The 15,677-nt window shown below is 51.9% G+C and overlaps 1 protein-coding gene across 5 annotated transcripts in view; it reads left to right on the top strand.

Annotated features, from left to right (window-relative positions):
• Positions 1 to 15,677, top strand: part of TTC13 (tetratricopeptide repeat domain 13) — a 1,871,796-nt gene that overhangs the window by 1,398,526 nt on the left and 457,593 nt on the right. For all 5 annotated transcript variants that reach the window (XM_069606893.1, XM_069606895.1, XM_069606894.1 and 2 more), the window contains one exon: positions 8,970 to 9,054. In XM_069606893.1, coding sequence (XP_069462994.1) covers positions 8,970 to 9,054 — 85 coding nt within the window. The remainder of the gene's footprint in view (positions 1 to 8,969; positions 9,055 to 15,677) is intronic.

Below are 15,677 nucleotides of genomic sequence, written 5' to 3'. Positions count from 1 at the left end.
TACTGATTTATGAGGGGTAAAGTGGAGAAGTTACCTGCAGCTTCACGTGCCAAAAATCAGCATTATTACCATTCGGTAATTCCAACTGAGGTAATACCAGCAAAAGTGGGGATTTACACCACCAAACCACCACTTGTAATCTGGCTGTATTACCCCAGACCAAATGGCAGTAACAGTAATACCGTTTGGTGGTATCTCAGTGGTAATACCACAGAGATACCACCAAATTCGTAATGAACCCCAGTGATTGCCTTCTGAAACAGGAGCCAGGACACTGTTAACAAATGTGGCATGGCAAGCAATACAGAGGCATGGCAAAGGAAAGGGCCAGAGATTTCTTGCTGAAACCCAGCAGCCAAACTCTCAATGAGGCACTTAAATAAGCACAAGCGATGTCAAAAACATGAACACAAATTCGAGGGGATTGGGTCCTCCGAAGTATTCCATATCTATGACCGTAATCACCACAGCTGTGCTGCTTCGGAAAATCTTTCTGCGTCGATACGCCATCCTCGAGGGCCTCCATCGAGCCGACGTCACCGGATGTTATAAGTAGGACGCACGACGCCTGTAGCCTAAGTTCCGTTTTTTCCGCGAACGTGTTCGCTTCGGAGATCTCGGCGTGCCTCGATTCTACTGAATCCTGTTCTTTCGGTTCTTCAAACCAGTTTCTTCATTGAATATTGCATAATGTCTTCGGCTTCTTCCACCCCGCGGTCCGGGTTTAAGAAGTGTCGGGTGTGCGGGTCCAAGATGTCACTGACGGACACGCACAACGCTTGCCTCTGGTGCCTCGGGGAGGACCATGATAAGGATGACTGTGTTGACTGCTAATCGCTCACATCGAAGGCCTTGCGGGAGCGTAAGAAGAAGCTGTCGGTCGGTAAGGTGGCCAAGCCCCGGAAGTCGCGTTCCACTGGTCTTTCGACGGATGATTCGAGGGGCGACTCTCCGCATCGTCATCGTGAGTCCAGGGGTTCTCGGTCTGGGAGTCGGTCCGGCCATTCCACTGCCTCTTCGAGGCACTCCAGGAAGCGCCGTCACAGGTCGCCTTCCTCGTCCGAGGACTCCACACGTCAGCGGGTTGCTTGTCCCAACAAGCATTCCACTCCTGAGGAATGGGATTCCTTCCGAAAGGAGATGTTGGCGATTTTTCAATCGCAGGGCTCCAGTTCGTCCGCGCTGCCTGAGGACGCCGGACATGGCCATACTAGAGACACCACTCGTCCGCCTTCGGGCTCGAGCAGTCGTCGTGACCACTGGGCGCCTTTGAGGTCCTGGTCGGACAAGGATGGCCGCTCTAGGCATGCCCGTTCCAGGTCCCGGTCCTCCACATCCTCGAGACCGCGAGAACCTGTGAAGCCTTCGAAGAAGACATCGATGCCGGCGGCGCTGAGGTCGTCGACGGACTCTCTCAAGGCTCTGCCTCTGAGGAAGTCGTCGAAGCCATCAGTGCCCAGGCTGTCGAGAGACACGCTCAGGGCTCCGCCCTGGAGGCCTGTCGACGCCGCCGAAGCTATCGGTGCCGCGCTCGACGCTGATTCCATCTACGCCTTTCGAGGCGGCTTTGTCGGGGGTACCCCGTGGCACAGTGGAACCCCCCAGAAAGGCTCTGCCCAAGGCTAAACATGTCTTTGTGCCTTTTTCTGTACCCTCTTTCCAGCATTTGGATTATATTTCTGAGGTGGATGAGGGGTCTGAGGAAGGTGAGGTTCCTGATGGCCTTCTTTCCGGTCATAGCCAACTTGAGGACCTGCGCCAGTCGTTGCACGATGCCAGTGGACTGGACACCTCTCCGGAGGTGGAGTTTGGTAGGCCTGAGCCTGGCGCGCATGCCGACTCCTTTTACCGGTGCCTGATGTCGAGTGTCACGGATTACCTGGGGTGGTCTGCCCCCCCCCTGGGGATTTTCAGCAGGCTGATCTGGCTGATATCCTCGACCACGGTCCACCAACTGACCCTGTACTGCCATTCCATATGACCTTGCAGAGAAGGGTGGCTGCGGCTTGGACTTCTCCGGAGAGTCTCCCGGCAGTGAGCAAGTCCTTGCCGAAGAAATATCGCCCAGCCAGGTGACCCCTGCTACTTGACCACGCACCCCACTCCGGAGAGTTTGGTGGTGCAGGGGGCTACGGCCCCAGCAAAGCAGGCGTCCTACGTCACCATCCCTCCTGATAGGGACGACAAACGTTTTGACGGCTGGGCGAAGAAGGTGTTTTCTTCTGGGGGTATGGCGCTTCAGGCTGCCAACTCCAGACCAGACTGAACGGACTGACACATGGCGTCCTTGCCATCCTGCATGATAGCAAGAAAACCATCCCGTTCCTCCCCTTCTGTGCCTTTTGTGCCTTGTCTCGTTTCACGCACACTCTGGGGAACTGTATCTCCTTAGCGGCTGCACATATTCCCGAAGGGGAGGAACGGGATGGTTTTCTTGCTATCATGCAGGATGGCAAGGACGTCATGTGTCAGTCCGTTCAGTCTGGTCTGGACATGGTTGATTGCGTTAGCCGGTCCATGGCGGTGAGCACCGTTATTCGCAGGTTTGCGTGGTTGCTGAAGTCGGGGTTTGCTCCTGATGTGCAAGCTCTGCTCCTCATCATGCCCTTTGATGGTGAACATCTTTTTGGCAGCAAGGCTGACGAGAGCCTTGAGAGGTTGCAGACCTCCAAAGCTGCAGCGAAGTCGTTGGGTGCTGCAGTTCGCCAACCTACGCCTTTTTGTCCTAGGGGACAACAATGGAGGGGAGGTTCCTTTCGATATTACTCGTCCTTTAGTAAATCGAGAGGAGCTGCTAGTCAAGGGGGCCACTGTAGGAGTGCCAGAGGTGAAAAACGGGGTACTCGAGGTGCCAAGGCCGCTCGGGCAGTTGCTCCTTTGCCCTCAGGCACTGCCGCAGCAGCTTCAGCTCAGTCCTGAGGCCATATCCCATGGTTCGCCGGTTGGGGGAAGGCTGGCGCAGCATCTTGTAGAGTGGCGTGCCAGAACTTCAGATGTGTGGGTTCTGGAGATCATAGCCCACGGCTACTGTCTTCCTTTCCGGCCGAGGCCTCACAACAATCCACCAGGGATTCTCTCTTTGAAGAGTCCGGATCCGCTCCTTCTGCAGGAAATTCAATCCCTGCTGGAGAAAGGCGCCATAGAACTGGTGCCTGTAGCGGAGAGGAACAAGGGATTGTATTCCCCTTATTTTTTGATTTCGAAGAAAGACGGGGGATTGAGACCCATCATGGACTTGTGCGGTTTGAACAAACTCCTCAGGAAGGACAATTTCAAGATGGTTACTCTTTCTCAAGTCCTCCATGCCCTTCAACTTCAGGACTGGTTGGTGTGTCTCGACCTCAAGGACGCTTTCATGTGCCAATCCATCCAAAGCACAAGAAATACCTGAGGTTCGCAGTTGGCGACTTGCACTTTCAGTTTCGGGTCCTGCCGTTCGCGTCTTCACCAAGCTCATGGTGGTGGTGGCAGCGTATCTCAGGAAAGGGGGGGATTCACGTCTACCCCTACCTGGACGATTGCTTGATCTGGGCACGCTCACCCGAGCAGGTCCTGGATCATCTGTCCGTCACCTGTCACTCCCTTCACAAGCTGGGCTTCTCCCTCAACATAAAGAAGTCCCACTTGACGCCAACACAGCGGCTCCAGTACATCGGAGCAGTGCTTGACACATCCCTGGGGCAGTGTTTCCCGCCCCAGGTGAGGGCCCTTCACATTCAGCAGATGGTGCACAAGTTTCAACTTGCCCAGATGCTCCTGCCGTTCGAGTTCTTGAGGTTGCTCGGCCTCAGGGCATCCTGCATTCTTCTGGTGCCAGTGGTCAGGTTGCGGATGAGATCTCTGCAATGGGCCCTCAAGCTACAGTGGTCACAGTCCTCCGGCAGGGTGTCGGACCCTGTTCAGGTGCTGCCCTCGGTCGCCCAGGACCTTCTGTGGTGGGCCGTCGAAGGCAATCTGATGAGGGGGGCTCCATTTTGGCTGCCCTGGCTGGAGGTGACGATCGTGAAGGACGCATCCCTCACAGGATGGGGAGCTCATGCCAATGAGTTGATAGTCAGCGGTCGTTGGTCTCCGTCGGAGTCCAGATCCATATCAATCTGTTGGAGCTGCGGGCTGTCAGGCTTGCGCTGAAGGCTTTTCTGCCGACTGCGAGGGAAGAATGTCCTGATTCTGACAGACAACACAGTGGCCATGCACTACCTCAACAAAAAGGGGGGGTGGGGTCACTTCCTCTGTGCATGGAGGCGATGCAGCTCGAGTTCTGGGCCATCCAGCAGGAAGTTTCGATCTCGGCAGTTCATCTGGCCGGAGATGAAAAAAAGACAGCGGACACTCTGAGCAGGCAGAGCACTATCTCTCACGAGTGGGAGCTGGCTCAGGAGATTCTCCTGGCGATCTTCGCCCTTTGGGGGACCCCTCAAGTGGATCTCTTCGCCCCCGGTGTCAACCGGAAGTGCGAAAGGTTTTGCTCGCGGGAATTTCCTCCAAAAGGAGCCTTAGGAGACGCGTTCGTGGTGGAGTGGTCCTTCCCACTACTGTGCACGTTTCCTCCAGTCCCCGTCATCCCGCAAGTGCTGCGGAGGCTACGGAGGTTTGGTTCCCGGATGATCCTCATTGCTCCGGCATGGGCCCGGAGGACGTGGTACCCGGACCTTCTCGACTTGTCCATCTGCCCTCCACGTCGTCTTCCCTACCGAGACGATCTTCTCTCACGGGAGGGGGGTCAGGTTCTCCATCCAGAGGTCAGGTCCCTCAACCTTCACGCTTGGCTTCTGAAAGGTTGAGGTACAAGGATTGGGAAGACGTGATGGAGGTGTTGCTTTCGGCCAGACGGCCGGCGACTAAGTCCCTGTACCGTTGCCGTTGGAGAAAGTTCTGCGACTGGTGCAGGGTTCAGAATGTGGACCCTTTTTCATGTGACATTCCTGTGGTTCTATCTTTTTTGCTTTCTTTGGCCCACAGGGGCCTGCAAGTTGGTACTGTTAAAGGTTACCTGGCAGCGCTGTCTATTTTTAAGCGCTTGTCTGAGGAGTGTTTCTATTTCAAAATTCCTTTAATTTCTCAGTTTCTCAAAGGACTCACTAATGTGTTTCCGCCGTCACCTTTCCAGGTGCCTGGTTGGGATTTGAACCTTGTTCTGAAATTCCTTATGGGTGCTCCGTTTGAGCCTTTACATTCTTGTCCTTCGAGGCTGTTAACCCTTAATACTGTGTTTTTAGTTGCGGTCACTTTCACTTGCTGAGTGAGTTGCAGGCACTTTCAGTTAAGCCACCCTTCACTGTGTTTCATAAGGACAGGGTTGTCCTTAGAGTTTGTCCTTCCTTTCTTCCGAAGGTGGTGTCGGAATTTCATTTAAGCCAGAAGGTTGTTCTTCTGTCATTTTATCCTCCTTCACATCCTGGTAAGGAAGAGGAGAGGCTCCATAGGTTGGATCCTAGGAGAGCTTTAAGCTTCTACATTTCACACATGTCCCGGGTCACAGTGGACGATCGGCTCTTTATTAGTTACGCTGGAAGGCGTTTGGGATAAACTGTGACTAAGCAGACTTTGTCTAGATGGATTATATTGGCAATTTCTGAATGTTACCGCCTGGTGGGTAAGGACCCTCCGGTAGGCTTACGGGCCCATTCTACTAGGGGTATGGCTGCCTCTACTGCCCTGCAGAGGGGTGTTCTGTGAAGCAGCCACATGGGCTTCGGTCCATACTTTTGTACGACACTACTCCCTAGATTCTATCCATGGGCAGGATCTGGCCTTTGGCAAGGTGGTCCTTTACTCTGCAATTTGATTGGGCATTCTAAATTTCTGTGTTATAAATTCTTTTTCCCTCCTCCATACGTTGGTACTGCTTTGAGAGTCTGTCATAGATATGGAATACGTTGGAGGACCCAATCCCCTCGAAGAACAAGTTACTCTCTTACCTGGTAACGTTCTTTCAATGGGATAGTCCGACGTATTCCATATCGCTCCCTCCCTACCTGCCCCACTACAGAATTTCTTATGCGATTGCAGCTTACGTTTCCGCAAGGCTTTTTGTGGACATACTGGCAGTGGTTTGGTGCCACACGTTCTGGGGGAAAAACTACAACTGGGGCTACGTGCGTCCTACTTATAACATCCGGTGACGTCGGCTCGACGGAGGCCCTTGAGGACGGCGTATCTACGTCATCGACGCAGACGCCGAAAGATTTTCCGAAGCAGCACAGCTGTGGTGATTACTGTCATAGATATGGAATACGTCGTCGGACCATCCCATCGAAAGAACGTTACCAGGTAAGAGAGTAACGTGTTCCTCTCACCAAATAATCTGGAAAGGAACAGGAAGTAAAGTTTCAAGACAGAAAATGGGGAGCCAGCAATAAGAGTACTAGAGACAAAGAAAATGGGTACTGTGGACACGAAAAGCTAATTATAAACTATGGACTGCAATCAAGGACCTGCAGACTGAACTACGGACTTGTATCAAGAAAACTCTGGTCTGAAACTGTGTACTAGAATCAAGGGAAGCTATGAACAGAGAGGAGAGAGAGCAGAGTGGCAGATGGCAAATATCTGACGGACAGTTCGCAAAAACAAGGCACCAAGAGCACTGGAACATGTTCTGGCCATAGTAGACAGCAGCATCAGGGCTCAACAGGAAACCATTGTTCAAAGCAATAGGGTCTGGAAACGCGCTCAGTGCCAAAAGCAAAGAGATCCTGCAGCTTGCTGCAAAAATACGGAAACGCCCTTGAGTTTCAAAAGGCTCACTAGCTGAACCTGAACCACTACACTTGATATCAATCTCCCACCTGTACCCCTCCTCCAAGCCTTGGATAGGAGAAACAAATCTGGCCCATTAGACTTCTGCGGATTGTAGTTATCAAGATTTTATATAGAAATAGCCATGATTTCCAAACCACCAAAAGGTGCATTATGGACATGCAGTTTGTCCAATCAAATGCGAAATTTCCAATACTTTCCAACAGGAATGCAAAATCATAAATATGTATGAACACATTCAGAAAGAACTGTGGTGTGAGTCTGTTAGTCCTCAAATGTTTCCGCCAATTCGTCAAGCGGTACAATCAATGGCATACCCTAGTAAGACATTTGTCCCCTTCACTGCACCAATAACCGGAAAAACACATAATGCAGATAGTGCAGCAAGCTCTTTATGCTAAGCCTTTTGTTGGAAGAACATGCCCACTTGTCTTCACAGCCTGGAAAATATACTCATCTCACGACAGTAACTACTATTACCAAACAATGGGGTAGTCGTTTACTCAGACGTCCGGGTGCCCCACTGCCGGAGTAACTCACACTGACAAGTGCAGAGCCCCAGAGCGTCCCACGTTTGCAGACAGAATTCAATAATGTGGACCGAAATGAAATTGCTTTGGTCCATAGAACTCGGGTGAGCCATGTTCCCCTAGTTGGAACACCTGATTTGAAATGCTTATTTGAATCTAACCCATCCTGCACACACAGAATCACACTCGTTCAGAGCCACATGGGGAGGCTGGCCCAGGGCTGGCTATAGGGCTCTATATTGGGGAGACCTCTTATAAATAGTCTACATATTGCAAGATGTGCAAGTCCTCTTACTGTCCTTTTGTAAGAAGATGATGGTACCAAACACTCAATGGCTGTAGAAGGCGCAGACCGATAGATGGCAACGAGAGAGGAGGGTCACTGTAGTACAATGGCTAATGTTTTATTGGAAATGCTTGGGACTCCGTCCTTGGGGTTGAGGTGGATCTAGAGAAGAGCGCACTCCTCCTCAAGTCAGTAAACAGAGAGGTAGTGAACCAGCTTGGATTAACAAAGAGAAGGGCAGAGGAAGGCAATGAGTAGTGCTGCAGAGAACGCAAGATCAACAAAGCTTTGGGGCAAGGCGCAGGAAGCTCCTTGAAATTTCCAAAGCAGGGAAGGGATGGTGGTTGTCTCTTTTTATAGACAGTCTTCAAATTTCCGGGCATCACTTCTGCATAGTAAACCTCCTCGTTCCTTCTCCATGTACATGCTTGAGCTGTAGATTTCCTAGATGTGGGGCTTGTCTAAGTACACTTCTGGGCACCGCTGCCTTGGAACGCCGCTTTGCTGGATCTCGATAGAGGTAGCAATCACTTAGCCTCCACCAAGGAAACCAAAGGTAAGGGATTGTCAGCATGTCCTTGCATCTCCTAAGTCATTCTTCAAGTGTCCAATTGACAATGGCTCGTACAGTACTTTGACAAGTCTTATTGTTCACATATTCTTAAAGGGATTTTAGAGTAAGTTGTCTCTAAAATGTATTGCTGCTACTGTTTGAGACGAGAGCCTTATTTTGGCTTCTTTCGTGGGTTGTGCTTTTAGAACAGTCCCCCCTATACAGTGTGAGGTTATTGTGTAGCTAGGATGTTCCTTTAAGTGGTCATCTTTTCTAGACCTCACAGAGCAGGTGAGCTCCTGCATTGTTCATTGAGCTCCCATATACTGCTTTGGCAAAAAGAAAGAATTAAAGAGCTGTCATTTTATTTTCTTTTTACACACCTCATGGCATAATAATTATGATTTCAAGAGTCTGACATAGAATATGATACTTCAGTGTTTGGAAAGATTAATGCATTTTCCAGAAGAATGCTTCATTTCTTTTAATTGCTTTCTCCAAAATAAAAAAACACGCAATTGTGTTTAGGTACTCCCAACATTCCAACTTCTGAACATGGAGCCTATACATATCTTTAGCGTTGTTGAGCAAAAAACCCTAAGGGGGTTTTGCCGTTTTCTGTTTGCATGCATTCCGAAAGCATACTCCCGATTTAATTTGTTCATGTTTTGGTTCCTGACCAAAATCAATATTTTGTGTTTTAAGGGGGCAGTGGAAGGATGAAGACTGCCACAACCTAATTACTTTAATGAAGAAAAAAAGCCCCTGGCTGATAAACTAGTTTTTCTACCATATTGGAACTATTTTAATGCATTTGTTTGTGCTTTTGTGTTTTTAGTGCCAATAACCCAAAGGGACTTGAAGAGGTTCGAGAGGCGCTGGCAAAAGTCTACAGAGTGGAAGATCTCCTTCCAATAATGAAGGTAACGTTGCACACCTCTTTTAAAACCTTCTTAGAATTTCCATGCAATAGTTCTTTATCACATACGTTGCATGCATATTGTTTTTATATTGCATATCAACACATGGGAAACTTTCATTCTAATTTAAGAGATATTGATTGCAGTGTTTCACTCGGCATTGTACACAAATGCCTATTACTTTTCTGGTGGAGGTGTTAAATCGTAAGTTATATTTCACCATCATTTTTTAACTTGGGGAATCATTTTGAAAAATGGCCAAAATAAATGTCATGCCGTTTGCAAGGAGATTCCCTTGGCGTCTAGGTAGCCAATGGCAACTCTGCCGCCATTGAATATTTCCACGCTATCTCCTACTTCCTGTTACGCTCTAGTCTCTTTCCTGGCCTCTTCCTGGTTTCGCTATTTAACCATGCCCCCTTGGTCTGTTTGGCGCGTTGCAACTTTTTGCAGTTGTGCTCCGCACCGTTCAGACCTGCTTCCAGCTTGCCTGCTTTGTGCTGCCTTACCGGTCTCGGCCCGGTTTCCTTTCCTTCCTTTGTGCCTCCCTGCCCCTTCCATTCCGCATTTTTTGTAGCTTTCGGTAGCGTCTTTGTCTACCTTCCTTGGACTCTGTTTTTCCTCTTTCCTCTCTCTGCCCTCACTTTCGGCTTCTTGGCCCCTCCCCCTTTCACTCGCTTTACTGTATTCCGACCTCTCTCGGGTCTGCTGTTTCTTTCTTCTTACTTCCTTCTTTTCTATTTTTTCTTCTGCTTACCTTTTCAGGCGACTCTAGCCGTTCAACCTCTTTTCCGGCGTGCTGTCCTTCCGGCATTCCGTTCTTGCGGTGACCCTGCTACCATCGCTTTCGGCTCCGACTCCATTCTCACGTGATCCTCGGCGGTCACGGATTTCTTCTACTACCTGGAACAACTACACCTTCGGAATCAACCACTTACCTGGAATAGATCCTTGTCTGGTAATCCTACACCGCATCAAGACTCCAACACTCAGAGGTTTTTTTAAGCACACGCTTTTTTCCTCTCTTGCGGCTTCTTCGGGAAAGGAGTCCCTTGCTTCCCTGTTTTACCAGGGGGACAGGGTGGCTTCTAACCGCAGAAGACCATTTCTCTTCTCTAAAAAGAAGTCATCAAGGAGAAAAGGGCGAAGACACGAGATATCCACAGAAGAATCAGGTGAGGAGGAGTGGGTTCTGGATAAAGACTGTTCTAACTCCGACGAATTGAGTGATAAGCCTGATATTCATGACAATAAAACTGAGTAATTTTGGTTCGAGGGGATTGGGTCCTCCGATGTATTCCATATCTATGACATGTAATCACCACAGCTGTGCTGCTTCGAAAACTTTTTTCTGCGTTGATGACGTCGATGCGCCGTCGTCGAGGACCACGTCCGACGTCACCGATGTGATAAGTAGGACGCACGACGCCCGTAGCCTCAGTTCCGTTTTATCCGCGAACGTGTTGCTTCGTGAATCTCGGTTAACGCCTCGACTCTTTGGAGTTCTGTTCTTCTCGCTTCTTCGAACCTGTTCGTTTTTGTGAAATCCTTTGTGTGAAGATGTCTTCTACTTCGTCTTCGACCCTGCGTCCGGGCTTCAAGAAGTGCGGGGAGTGTGGGTCCAAGATGTCGGTGACGGACTCGCACGACGCCTGCCTCTGGTGCCTCGGGGAGGCCCACGACACGGATGATTGTATCGACTGCCAGTCGCTCACGTCCAAAGCCTTACGCGAACGTAAGAAGAAGTTGTCGGTAGGTCGGGTGTCCAAGCCCCGGAAGTCGAAGTCTGCGGGGCTTTCGACGGATGATTCGAGAGGTGACTCTCCGCGTCATCGTCGGAAGTCTCGTGGGTCTCCTTCTAGGAGTCGGTCTCGCCACTCCTCAGCCTCTTCGAGGCATTCTCGGAAGCGCTGACACCGGTCGTCTTCCAGGTCCTCTTCGGAGGACTCTGCCCGGCACGTCGCTTACCCCACCAGCCGTGCAACGCCGGAGGAAGGGGCTTCCTTCGGGAAGAAAATGCTGGCGATTCTCGAGTCGCAGGGTACTAAGCCGTCCACGCCCCCGAGTGGGGTCGGTCGTGAGAGGTCGAGAGACACCACTCGCAAGAGTGGTCGGCACGAGTCACGGGAGAGGTCCCGTTCGGACAAGGAGACTCGTTCTCGACGTACCCGTTCCAGGTCCCGGTCCTCGACGCGTTCGAGACCGTGTGCACCTGTGAGGTCTTCGAGGAAGACATCGACGTCTGAGGCGTCGACAGGCTTTCTCGAGGCTCCGGCTTCGAGGGATGTGTCGACGCCGCCTATGCTGGCGGCGCTGCATCTGACGTTGGCGCCGATTTACTCGACGTCGACGCCGATCCTCTCGGCGCCGATGCCTGTTCTCTCGACGCCGATTCGCTCGACGCCATCGACGCCTTTCGTGTCGGAGGTACCCCGTGGCACAGGGGAACCCCCTAGGAAGGCTCTGGTTAAGAGCAAGCACTCTCGGGTGCCTTCTTTTCGCCACCTGGAATATATTTCAGAGGCGGATGAGGATTCTGATGGCCTGGTTCCAGATGAAATTGTCTCGGGCCATAGTCAGTTTGACGATTTGAGGCAGTCACTGCATGATGCCAGTGGACTGGACACCTCTCCGGAGGTGGAGTTTTGTAGGCCTGAGCCTGGCTCTCATGCCAATTCCTCGTACCGGCGCCTTATGGCTAGGGTTTCTGAGTACTTGGGATGGTCTGCTCCCCCAGGGGAGTTTGTGCAGGATGATCTCACGGACATCCTTGATGTTGGTCCCCCAACTGACACGGTACTGCCGTTCCATATGGCTTTACAGAGAAGGGTGGCGGCGGCTTGGACTGCTCCGTAGTGTCTCCCGGCGGTGGGCAGGTCCTTGTCGCGAAAATACCGTCCAGCCAGTAGCGACCCCTGCTACTTGACCAGGCACCCCACTCCGGAGAGTTTGGTGGTGCAGGCGGCCATGGCCCCGGCAAAGCAGAAGTCGTACCCTACCATCCCTCCTGATAGGGACGACAAACGTTTTGATGGCTGGGCGAAGAAAGTGTTTTCTACTGGTGGTATGGCGCTTCAGGCGGCCAACTCCATTTGTGCCTTGTCTCGTTTCACACACACTCTGTGGAACTGTGTTGCGTTAGCGGCTGAACATATTCCCGAAGGGGACGAACGGGATGGTTTCCTTGCTATGGTCCAGGATGGTAAGGATGCCATGTGTGAGTCCGTTCAGTCGGGTTTGGACTTAGCTGAATGCGTCAGTAGGTCCATGGCGGCGAGCACTGTGATACGCAGGTTTGCGTGGTTGCGGAAGTCGGGTTTGCTCCTGATGTGCAGTCCCGGCTCCTCAACATGCCCTTTGACGGTGAACACCTTCTTGGCAGCAAGGCTGACGAGAGCCTTGAGAGGTTGCAGACCTCAAAAGCTGCAGCGAAGTCGTTGGGCGCTGCTGTTCGCCAACCTCCGCCTTTTCGTCCTAGGGGACAGCAGTGGAGGGGTGGTTCCTTTCGCTATTACTCGTCCTTCAGTAAAGCGAGAGGAGCTGGCAGTCAAAGAGGCCAACGTAGGGGTACCAGAGGTGGACAGGGTACCCGTGGTGCCAAGGGTGCTCGGGCAGTTGCCTCTTTGCCCTCAGGTAACGCCGCAGCCGCTCCCACTCAGTCATGAGGCCATGTCCCATGGTTCGCCGGTTGGGGGAAGGCTGGCGCAGCATCTTGTAGAGTGGCAAGCCATTACTTCAGATGTGTGGGTTCTGGAGATCATAACCCACGGCTACTGTCTTCCCTTTCGGCACAGGCCTCGCGACAATCCACCGGGGAACCTCTCTTTGCAGAGTCCGGATCCGCTCCTTGCGCAGGAAATTCAAGCCCTCCCGGAGAAAGACGCCATAGAACTGGTGCCTGTAGCGGAGAGGAACAAGGGATGGTATTCCCCTTATTTTTTGATTTCGAAGAAAGACGGAGGATTGAGACCCATCATGGACTTGCGCGGTTTGAACAAACTCCTCAGGAAGGACAAGTTCAAGATGGTTACTCTCTCTCAAGTCCTCCAGGCCCTTCAGCTTCAGGACTGGCTGGTGTCACTCGACCTCAAGGATGCTTACTTCCATGTGCCGATCCATCCCAAGCACAAGAAGTACCTGAGGTTCGCGGTTGGCGACTCGCACTTTCAGTTTCGGGTCCTGCTGTTCGGATTGACCTCCGCCCCGAGGGTTTTCACCAAACTCATGGTGGTGGTGGTGGCAGCGCATCTCAGGCAAGGGGGGATTCACGTCTACCCCTACCTGGACGATTGGTTGATAAGGGGCAGCTCTCCCGAGCAAGTCCTGGATCATCTGTCCGTCACCTGCCACTCCCTTCACAAGCTGGGCTTCTCCCTCAATTTAAAGAAGTCCCATTTGACGCCAACACAGCGGCTCCAGTACATCGGAGCAGTGCTCGACACTTCCCTGGGGCAGTGTTTTCCTCCCCAGGTGAGGGCTGTTCACATTCAGCAGATGGTGCACAAGTTTCAGCATGCCCAGACGCTCCCAGCGTTCGAGTTCTTGAAGTTGCTCGGCCTCATGGCATCCTGCATTCTTCTGGTGCCAGAGGCTCGCCTGCGGATGAGATCTTTGCAGTGGGCACTCAAGACGCAATGGTCGCAGTCCTCCGGCAGGATGTCGGACCCGGTTCAGGTGCCGCCCTCGGTCGCCTGGGACCTTCTGTGGTGGGCCGTCGAAGGCAACTTGATGAAGGGGGCTCCATTTTGGCTTCCCTGGCCGGAGGTGATGATTGTGACGGATGCATCCCTCACGGGATGGGGAGCTCATGCCAACGGGCTGACAGTCAGCGGTCGTTGGTCTCCGTCGGAGTCCAGACTCCATATCAATCTGTTGGAGCTGCGGGCTGTCAGGCTTGCGCTGAAGGCTTTTCTGCCGACTGCGAGGGAAGAATGTCCTGATTCTGACAGACAACACAGTGGCCATGCACTACCTCAACAAAAAGGGGGGGGGGCAGGGTCACTTCCTCTGTGCAGGGAGGCGATGCAGCTCGAGTTCTGGGCCATCCAGCAGGAAGTTTCGATCTCGGCAGTTCATCTGGCCGGAGACGAAAACGTGACGGCGGACGCTCTGAGCAGGCAGAGCGCAATCTCTCATGAGTGGGAGTTGGCTCAGGAGATTCTCCTGAAGATCTTCGCCCTTTGGGGGACCCCTCAAGTGGATCTCTTCGCCTCCAGTGTCAACCGGAAGTGCGAAAGGTTTTGCTCGCGCAAATTTCCTCCAAAAGGAGCCTTAGGAGACGCGTTCGTGGTGGAGTGGTCATTCCCGCTGCTGTACGCGTTTCCTCCAGTCCCCGTCATCCCGCAAGTGCTGCGGAGGTTACGGAAGTTCGGTTCCGGGATGTTCCTCATTGCTCCGGCGTGGGATCGGAGGACGTGGTACCCGGACCTTCTCGACTTGTCCATCTGCCCTCCACATCGTCTTCCCTACCGAGACGATCTGCTCTCACGGGAGGGGGTTCAGGTTCTCCATCCAGAGGTCAGATCCCTCAACCTTCACGCTTGGCTTCTGTAAGGTTGAGGTATAAGGATTGGGACCTCCCTGAAGACGTGATGGAGGTGTTGCTTTCGGCCCGAAGGCCAGCAACAAAGTCTCTGTACCGTTGCCGTTGGCGTAAATTCTGTGACTGGTGCAGAGTTCAGAATGTGGATCCTTTTGCATGTGACATCCCCATGGTTCTGTCCTTTTTACTTTCTTTGGCCCACAGGGGCTTGCAAGTGGGTACCATTAAAGGTTACCTGGCGGCGCTGTCCATCTTTAAGCGCTCGTCTGAAGAGTGTTCTTACTTTAAAATCCCTTTAATTTCACAGTTTCTGAAAGGGCTCACTAATGTGTTCCCTCCGTCACCTTTCCTGGTGCCCGGTTGGGATTTAAACCTCGTTCTTAAGTTTCCTATGGGTGCTCCATTTGAGCCTCTACATTCTTGCCCTTTGAGGCTGTTAACTCTGAAAACTGTGTTTTTAGTTGCGGTTACTTTCGCTCGCAGAGTGAGTTACAGGCACTTTCAGTTAAGCCACCCTTCACTGTATTTCACAAGGACAGGGTTGTCCTTAGAGTTCGTCCTTCTTTTCTTCCGAAGGTAGTGACGGAATTTCATTTGGCCCAGAAGGTTGTTCTTCCGGCATTCTATCCTCCTCCGCATCCTGGTAAGGAAGAGGAGAGGCTCCATAGGCTTGATCCTAGGAGAGCTTTAAGCTTTTATGTTTCACGCATGTCCCGGGTCAGAGTGGACGATCAACTCTTTATTGGTTACGCTGGAAAGCGTTTGGGGCAAGCTGTGACGAAACAGACTTTGTCTCGCTGGATTATTTTGGCCATCTCGGAGTGTGAACGCTTGGCAGGTAAGGACCCACCGGCTGGCTTGCGGGGCCATTCTACCAGGGGTGTGGCTGCATCTACTGCCCTACAGAGGGGTGTTCCTATTCGCAACATCTGTGATGCAGCCACCTGGGCTTCAGTACATACATTTGTATGTCACTATTCCCTCGATTCCATCCGAGGACAGGATCTGGCCTTTAGCAAGGCGGTCCTTTGCTCTGCTATTTGATTGGCTATTCTAAATTTTGATTCTAAATTCTTTCCCTCCT

Source organism: Ambystoma mexicanum, chromosome 4p, assembly GCF_040938575.1.
Source record: "Ambystoma mexicanum isolate Mex_15411 chromosome 4p, UKY_AmexF1_1, whole genome shotgun sequence".
NCBI lineage: Eukaryota > Metazoa > Chordata > Amphibia > Caudata > Ambystomatidae > Ambystoma > Ambystoma mexicanum.
Note: the sequence above shows the minus strand (reverse complement) of the source record. Positions and strands in the feature narration are given on the sequence as shown.